Raw genomic sequence first — 9513 nt, 5'->3', positions numbered from 1 at the left:
TTCCTTCAGTAATACATGTCAGCCCTTTCTTTGTGTCTTTAAGATATGTATCGTGTTGCTACTGACTTGTGACACAAACTTTTCTTTTCTCACTTAAACTGGCTATGCGGTTAAAGTTAAAACTACTCACCTTCCCTCTCCCAACGTTGACTTGATTGTCAATCTGACTACCTAATAAAAAGCAGTTGCGATTTCTAATGTTGTCACACACTGAATATTATTTCACGCACGATTCAGGCACTATTCATTTGCCCAATTTCTTAACGAATTGTTACTGTTGCTGTTCTAATAATTTTTGTAAACACACCTGTCTAGTTAGCTATCCACGAACACGCATATTCAAACACCTATAATAAAACATTTTCTTGGAAAATTACTAGGGTACCTGCTAAGTATCTATGGCATGCTGCTTACTTGAGAGAACGTCCTTGAATGAACTCTGGATAGACACAGAAAAATATTTCTTTATTACATAAATCAGTTTGGACATTTTATATGAATTCAGAGACTTGGTTTTGCTACCAGCAAGTAACAGTTTTAACATTTGCTTTTTTGCCTACGTACTGAAATCTGGAATACATATCTGCTAATATCTGCTAACAACAACAGACTGCTGTAGAGTCTCAGTTTGTGTTAAGAAGGCATTCCATGATGAGACTTTCACATGCACTCTTGGTAGAGCTGCATTACTTCTTGTTTACGATATGGCTTTCCCGGGTGGAGTACTACAAGAGCTATTTTGGAAAGAGGTGACAAGGTGAAACCGAATTCAACCCGTCTACCTTAAAAAGAGCCGTGGCCGTGACGTCACGTCGGAAATTTACCAAAGCTAGCGTTAGCCAACTACAGGAAGAGGGCCAGCCCATTGACATCCGATTGGGCGTTTTAAGCACTGACGTGGTGTGACGCTTGGAGACTTTAGTTGCGCGCTGGCTGTGGAACAGACAGCTCACATAAACAAAGGCACATTGGAAGGAAGGGCAGTCTAGGCTATCTGCTGGCTGGTGTACATGCTGCTAGTGTACACTCCGTTCTGACTGTAATCACCTAGCAAACAGACACTTCCTTGTTGAGTTACACCAATAAAGGAGATGCACCAGATTCGCTTGAATAGAAAGGGGCGCAGTTAAGCAAGTAGGTATACTATTTAATATTCTGCATTGTGGTGTCTGTCATGCAGTGTATTAGCATACTTGCAGGGTGCGCACGGATTATTTTGCTGTTTTCTTAGCGTTATAGATAGCAGTCTCTGCATGGTAGCAACAGTAAGTCTCATTCTGTGATCCTTAAGCTGTTTTTTGGATGCATCTCCGCATAAAAATTCTGACTCCGCTGCTGTTAGTTGGAACCCCACTTGAGAGACTTGAGTTGGTGTTATAGGGGCCCGAATTGCACAGGCTGACGTTCCCATTGATTTCTCTGCGTTTGAATGTATGCACTCACTATGGTGTTACTAAAGGGTGGGAGTAGCTAGCTACATTCGGAATCTTATGGGGTAACTTCTTTGGTAAGCCTTGTGTTGTTATCTATCAATTGGGGATGCTGTGGTATACATCAGGTAAAGGCAACTGTATTGCTCCCGAACTTTTAAACTGTGTGTCACGGTAAGCCTTTGTCCCATTCATTCAGTGATTCCACGAGGCGATTGTCTTTCTCTTCTCCCTGTTACACATCGTTATTCATTAGCATAGATGTTTCAGTCGTGGAGTAAACCAATGACAGGTATGCTTGTGACAGGGTGTCCAGGTGTAAAGGGCAGTGCCTACGTTTTTGGAAACCTCTAGCAGATAGTTTCCTATGGATCCACATCTAGTGATGCATCGTTACTTCTTTCTATGGATGTGTAGTATCACTCATGCACCCAGGTGTGTGTGTGTTATGTTGGTACCTGAATTACAACCCTGTCTCCGTTTTTGGAGTTGAGATATCGTCGTACTCACCTGAATGGCTTTAGCAGCTGGGGGTGCTTTCGGGTTCTGGCGTTCTCTCTTAATGCAGGCGTTGTTAATCATTTGTTGTATTGCTACAGAAGCAAGCTATTCTTTTCAGCTAATACATATTGCTATGAAAGCTAACGTGTTTAATAAGGCACTGATGCACTGTAGAAGTGTGTTGCCAAAAATTGTTAAATTTGCATGCAAAGCATTGGATTCTTGAAACAAAACAGTTGCATTTTCTACTTATGCTTATAATCATGAAATCTATGCCCTGAATGTTTGTTTCTGCAATTCTAGGAGACGTGCGAAACTATTCCAGTGGACGTCCGCAAATTGTTCTTCTTGTCTCCTGCGTTTTAATAGAGAATCCCGACACTGTCCACGTTTAGTTTCATCGAACACCAAAGTGACACGGCTGAAGGTACTGAAGTTCTCATTTGTCTTCAAAATACAGACGTACGTTCCATGTCATACACACAAAACAGCATTGTATGTTTTGGATATAGCTTATACAACTTTAATTTTTTGGTGGTGTTATATCAGCTACTGTAAAGTTTTACACGAGTTAATTAAACTGACTAGTTTGTGTGCATTATATTATTAATAATAACTTAACTTGTAATATGTTGCATAAACAGGAGCAGCACACATTTATCCCACGAACTGCTGCCAAAAAAGGGGATAAAGGCCCCAAATCAGGGTCATTTATTAAGATATTGGTAATGTGTAATGTTCATTTATAAAGTTGATAGAATGCGAGTATTTAAACTGAACGGCATTTAGACACGCAACTGCATTTTCTAATTTAAGTACTTTATTGTAATCTTGTCAGTTTGATTACAAAATTATAACTATTCAGTTGGACGATGCACTGTTACGAGAGAAGCTTGTGGACAGTTGCGAGATAATACTAGTTGAAAATGGTCATTAGTTGTCAAATGTATTGCTAAATGTTTGTAGCAAATGTATTACGTTATGCATAATGTGCTGTCAATATAATTTTAACTTGGCTATTCCTAGTGATATGTATATAGAAATATAAATTGTTTAGGTTATTAAACTGACTAGTAAAAACTTAACGTACTTGAAAAGTTTGTGAATATTGAACTGTTCAATTTACAGACATGCCCTGTGTTCAGGCGCAGTATGGGTCATCGCCTCAAGGAGCCAGCCCTGCTTCCCAGAGCTACACTTACCATTCTTCAGGAGAATACAGTTCTGACTTTCTAACTCCAGAGTTTGTGAAGTTTAGTATGGACCTTACCAACACTGAAATAGCAGCAACCACATCTCTTCCCAGCTTTAGTACGTTTATGGACAGCTACAGCACCAGTTACGACGTCAAACCCCCTTGCTTGTACCAAATGCCCCTGTCTGCTCAACAGTCCTCTATAAAAGTTGAAGACATTCAGATGCATGGTTATCACCAGCAGAGCCACTTGTCGCCACAATCTGATGACATGATGCCACATTCGGGCTCTGTGTACTACAAACCATCTTCACCTCCTACACCTACAACTCCAGGTTTCCAGGTGCAACATAGCTCAATATGGGATGACCCTGGTTCTCTTCACAACTTTCATCAAAACTATGTAGCCACCACGCACATGATAGACCAACGCAAAGCTCCAGTATCGCGGCTGTCATTATTTTCCTTCAAGCAATCACCTCCAGGTACTCCAGTGTCCAGTTGCCAGATGAGATTTGATGGCCCTCTGCATGTCACCATGAGTCACGAGTCATCGGGATCTCACCATGTGGTGGACGGTCAGCCCTTTGCTTTGCCTAATGCAGTTAGAAAACAGGCATCAGTCGGTTTTCCACATGGACTCCAACTCGGCCATGGTTCGCAGCTCATGGACAATCAAGTGCCCTCTCCTCCATCTAGAGGGTCTCCATCCAATGAGGGTCTTTGTGCAGTGTGTGGGGACAATGCAGCTTGTCAACATTATGGGGTGCGCACATGTGAAGGGTGCAAAGGATTTTTTAAGGTACCTTGCAAGTTTCACTAACTTACTTGGCACAAAGATACACCTAAGTTCATTACACATTCTTGCTGAAACTGGGAATAATTAAATAAATGCAAATAGTGAAAGTGTTAAAAGGGTGCATAAATATTAACTGAAGCAGATCTAACGACAACATCTCAGACGAAGAATACCGGGAAATGTTTGTTGTTGACGTGTGTGTGTGTGTGTTCGGGGACACATGCCAATGTATTAAGAATATACATATTTGTAGATTGTCGTACACAAGCATTAGGTCGTGTCTAAATTAGAAAGTTGTTTTGTAAAACCTTTTAGTAACCTAAGCAGCATTCAGTCTCTAATTCATATTGGCCTGGACTAAAACAGTCTAACATAAGAACAGAATTTCTAGTGGTAACATGAAGTGAGCACTTTATTTCTGTACACGGCTTGAGTGTACTTATATCTTAAACAGAGTGGTTCTCTGGGAGATAAATAATATAAATGCATAAAGGCACTTGGTTATATAATTTATAAATACCTAGAAGCTGGTCTTCCTTTTATGCGGAAGCTGGATGATTTGTCAAGCAAAATGTTCAGTTTACCAGTGTTAAATAAATATCTTGCAAAATAAATCTGTGGAGCCACTTCATCTCTATTAATGCTTGTAGTTGCACCCCTTTGAATTTTGCCACATTATTTATAATGTGCGGGTTTTTCTTTCTTGCAGCGCACAGTCCAAAAGAATGCTAAATATGTGTGCTTAGCAAACAAAAACTGTCCGGTGGACAAACGCCGCCGAAATAGATGTCAGTACTGTCGTTTCCAGAAGTGCTTGGTCGTTGGCATGGTCAAAGAAGGTACTTTGTTGCATAATCTTATTTGTAACTTTATCTATGCATAGTTATATCAGCAATTCTTTTGCTAAAATTATTGACACTTTATACCTTCCGGTATCGTATGTCCATTTGTTGTTTTCAGCTTGTATGGTCCGATTACTAGCTCCATGGAAAAGCGTATGTGAGTGTGTGTTTGTGTGTGTGTGTGTGTGGGGGGGGGGGGGGCTAAATCAGTGGTCTTTCATCTGTTATGAAGTGACTGTCAGGATGAATTAGGTTTAGCTAAACAGAGGGCTGTACAGAAAATAACCACAACTAGAGCTTCACTTGTTGGTTCCTTTTGCAGTTTTCAGAACTTAACAAGGACACAATTCTGTGTTTCAGTTGTGCGCACCGACAGTCTGAAGGGTCGCAGAGGTCGATTACCGTCCAAACCTAAGAGTCCGCAAGAAGCTTCTCCTCCCGCAACCCCCGTAAGCCTGATAAGTGCTTTGGTGAGGGCTCATGTGGATTCCAACCCATCAATGACTAACCTGGATTACTCCATGGTGAGTATAGCTTTACTTACCTATAGGTTTAACTAACTTTCCTCAAATGTCAAACGTTGCTTCAGAAGATAGCAAGTACTACCATAACTAAGTTTCTGTAGTGAAACATAAATTGTTTCTGGTATAACCTAAATTAATAACACCTGCCATTAAGTATTAAAACTTGGCTGACCCTTCTTCACCCACATACACCCATTTCTATAATGTGCATCTTAAATAGGGGGCTGTGCTTTATGACTAATTTTTTAGAGATTCACGCTGCTTACAATACGTGTGCAACAATATCTGACATTTATATTTCAGACCTGGTAAGTACCCCCTACAGTTCAGTTCAGCACTTAACCTTCCTGCTGTCAGTACACCCCCGTGTAGGAGTTGTAGCTCCACGTGTCCTTATTCAATTACAATGCATGCTTTTCTGCCGTTTTCCATAATTCTCACTTGCTATGAAACAATGCTTTTGATCTTAAAATTACCTGTGTTGTGTTTAGGCATTTGCTTAACAGCTGCAATGTCCAATGTATACATGGAGCTCTCACGCTGTTTCTTCCTCCCATTATAACTGCCCTTTTGTTCTAAGACATAACTAAAGGACAACATTTGTACTAAGTACTCCTAGTAAAATTGTTAGTCAGTTACTACCATAACAAACCTTTATTACAGTAGTCATACGCACCTCATTTGCTGGCTTACTTATAGCCTTTTATTTTCATGCTTGTGTTTGAAATCTGGCGTTTAGTGCCTTTTGAATTATTGCAGCTTCCCCCAAAAATCACTGGTCATTGTGGCTACGCTAATGTAATGACTACACGTACGTGTGTGTGTGCGTGATACATCCAAACTGTCCAGATTTAAGCAGAATGTACAAACTTTCGCCTCATAATTTTGATCTGTTCTTCAAAAATTGTGTTTTTCTGAAAAGTCGTTGAGGGCTGAAGTCCCCAAAATAATGACAGACATTTGAGTTTCAGACTTCACACCCTTCAGAAAATGCATGTTAATACACAGCCTGCTTTCAAGCAAGTATCTAAGTTTATAACGGCAATGTTTAAAATCTGAGAGGTTGAGACTCATGTGTTTGTGGAGAGAGAGACAAACTTTAAAAAGAATAAACAGAAAAGATAGGTTGTAAGAAGCTTTTAAGATGTGCCGTCTTGACTTGGTGCGTATGGCTGTCAAACTAAGCAACTAGACTCTTTTTAAGGTGAATTTTATACACTGTATATCGTTATATTTATCTAAAGCAATGCACAACAGCAGTTTCACGTCGTGACCATAGGATGATAGGATGAAATACATTAATTAATAGAAATATCAGGTCCGGTTTGATATAGCAGACGATATTTTTAAATGTTCTAAAATATGGTTTCCCTGACAGAAAAAAAATATTTATTTTCACGGGCTGTATATTTTAAAATACCTCATTACTCTGACTTTTTTTTAATTTTAGTTCCACGCCAACCCGGACTTTCAGATGAGTGCCAGTGACACCCAACATATCCAGCAGTTCTATGATCTTTTAACTGGATCTATGGAGATCATCAGGGGGTGGGCAGAAAAGATTCCGGGTTTCCTCGATCTGACAAAGCAGGACCAAGACCTTTTGTTCGAATCCGCTTTCCTTGAACTATTTGTCCTTCGACTGGCATACAGGTGCAGTTGTATAATTGTTCTTAACTGTCATTTTTAAGAAGGCCAACCAATTCCACTTTTATTGTTTTAATTTTTATCTGCTTTGTAATTATGCGCATTGCATACTTCCGTTTAATACTATATCAGTGATTAGTTATGTTCCTTTTTTATTAAACTACAGGTCTAACATAGCAGAGGGCAAGCTTATTTTTTGTAATGGTGCAGTGTTGCACAGACTGCAGTGTGTTCGTGGATTCGGCGAGTGGATTGACTCCATTGTGGAATTCTCTTCAAATCTGCAGAACATGAATGTTGATATTTCAGCATTTTCTTGCATTGCTACCCTTGCTATGGTAACAGGTCAGTCAATCAGTATCATATATTTTTACTTCTGTCTTTTCATATGCTTTATATACCCCTTTCTTTAATAACCAGGATCTTCAGTTGGTCAGTACTTGAACTAATTTGAAAAACATAATGTGTTTTTTTGTATACTTGCAGAGAGACACGGACTAAAAGAACCAAAGCGAGTGGAAGACCTTCAAAACAAGATCATAAACTGCCTCAAAGACCATGTGGCTTTTAACAGTGGGGGCTTGAACCGTCCCAACTATTTGTCAAAACTTTTGGGGAAGCTTCCCGAACTTCGTACGCTTTGCACGCAAGGGCTGCAGCGTATTTTTTATCTGAAGCTGGAGGACTTGGTTCCACCCCCTGCCATAATTGACAAACTATTTTTGGACACGTTACCATTTTAATGGACAAGAGTCTTTTAATGTGAACTGTGGGAGTTGATCATCCCTGAAAAAGTTACAAAGTGTGCGCAAAAAGAGCGCCGTTTCTAAACCAATCCACGGACACTGCGCTTGGCAGAATGTTAAAGTGACATCAAACAAGTGACCGGGTTTAGAAATGGACTACATGAACACTGGCAGCCTTTGGACCTGTTGAGTGACCTCGGTAAAGATGTGGGACGATGTCTACTAGGAAAAGTGCCAGCGCCAATTGAAAAACAGTGCTCTTTGCAAAAATGGAGTTGGATAAGTCCTTTCTGTATTCTTAATACCTGCTGTAAAATAACCATGTACATTAAATTAAATACTTCACTGCTATACATAATACAATATAAATGTGTATATAAAAAGATATATTTATTTCAGGTGTTGCATTAATGGCATCGATTAAGGGATGCAACAAAGTCTTGTAAATGAAAACACACTTCTGAATTTTTAATAAATGCGCGCCTGATCGGCTATAGATTCATAATCAAAGAGTTTGCAGCAAAGAAAGCATGTTGTAGGTTTTTAAAATGTTATAGACATTTGCTGTTTCAGTAATGTCTATATTATATAAATAATATTTCAGACACTATGTAGTCTGTTAGCTTTTATAAAGATTGGTAGCATTTAAGCTTAACACATTTTCAAATGTAAATATGTAAAAAAAAATATTTACAAATCGTTATCTTTAAAGGGACACACCTAGTGTTTGTAGGGCCGTTCAGCATTCCTTGTTTGTATGTGTTGTACGTACTGTTGACCCTGATAAAACAATTTATATCTTCATTATTTTGTTGTCCGAATAATCGAACTTTGCATGTACCAGCTTTTGACTGTTTCCAGAGTTCTGATACATAATTCCATTGAAATTACTGAGCACTTTGATTTTTAATATTTAAAAAAGTTGACAGTTTAATATATTTCATGTATGAGTGGAGTTTTTTATATTGCCATATTCTGTAGAATTTACTTTGTATATTTAAGTATGCTGGCACAGTATGAGTAACTGCCTTTTTATAGTGTATCTGACATATAGGAACGCAGAAAGTATGTTTTCTGAAGATTCTTTGAGAAAGAACTATTTAATGTTTACAAATAAAGTTAATAATGACCAGCGTGTTGTCTTTGCACATGCCTGTTTAAATAAAGTAATTGAAATAAAGTGTTGTGAAAAATGATAGACACGGATAGGAGCACAAAACAACAACATATTTCATAAAAAAATGTCATATTTGTGCATGCATTTGAGAAGTTATACTTTGAAATGTATCAGATCACTAACACTTTACTATCTAACAAAAAGCAGAAGTAAAACTGATTTTCTGAGCTCAGATGTATTAAGTTGCTGTAGATGCATAAAGTTTACACACACACAAACACACACACACACGCACGCACCGCACACCCACCCAGCACACAACACGTTCGTTGTATAGAAATAACAACTCAATATACTCGTTATGTTAGTAAACCATAGCTCTCAACTGTCCCTGATTTTGGCTCAAAATTTTGCATTGTCCTCTTAATCCTTCCTAAAAATGGCGATTTTGGGAGAAAATGTGGTTGGTGATTTGCACCTAATGAACAATGACAGCCATTAAAGTTAACAGACTTTATTCTGCTTCAGAAAAATGCATGCTAATTGACATTATCTTTTTCTGTCAGTTTTTTTTCCAATTAACAGTACTAATGTTAAAAAATTACTATGATTTGGAGGATTTGCCACGCTCATTTCTGGGCTCGTCCTTAATTCTGGAGGTTGCACAAAGTTTAAATCTAGATTGTTCCCTGGTCTGCTGACGTGACAGCTA

At 38.7% G+C, this 9513-nt stretch overlaps 1 protein-coding gene across 2 annotated transcripts; it reads left to right on the top strand.

The window, feature by feature from the left end:
• Positions 1-948: 948 nt before the first annotated feature.
• On the top strand, positions 949-8816 carry NR4A2 (nuclear receptor subfamily 4 group A member 2). Of its 2 annotated transcripts, none has more exons than XM_044074850.1 (8): positions 949-1134; positions 2235-2358; positions 3060-3928; positions 4635-4764; positions 5128-5291; positions 6742-6944; positions 7105-7283; positions 7425-8816. In XM_044074850.1, the coding sequence occupies exons 3-8, from the start codon at positions 3062-3064 to the stop codon at positions 7679-7681; spliced, it is 1800 nt and encodes a 599-aa protein (XP_043930785.1). In that variant the 5' UTR covers positions 949-1134; positions 2235-2358; positions 3060-3061; the 3' UTR covers positions 7682-8816. The 2 variants fall into 2 exon arrangements, with proteins under 2 accessions (XP_043930785.1, XP_043930786.1); XM_044074851.1 differs by lacking the exon at positions 949-1134 and adding an exon at positions 1178-1265.
• The last annotated feature ends 697 nt before the right edge of the window (positions 8817-9513 follow it).

The sequence above is a fragment of the Protopterus annectens genome, chromosome 6.part0, assembly GCF_019279795.1.
Source record: "Protopterus annectens isolate FY-2018-M chromosome 6.part0, PAN1.0, whole genome shotgun sequence".
Lineage (NCBI taxonomy): Eukaryota > Metazoa > Chordata > Ceratodontiformes > Protopteridae > Protopterus > Protopterus annectens.
The sequence above is the reverse complement of the archived record's forward strand: the minus strand, read 5'-3'. Positions and strand labels throughout refer to the sequence as shown.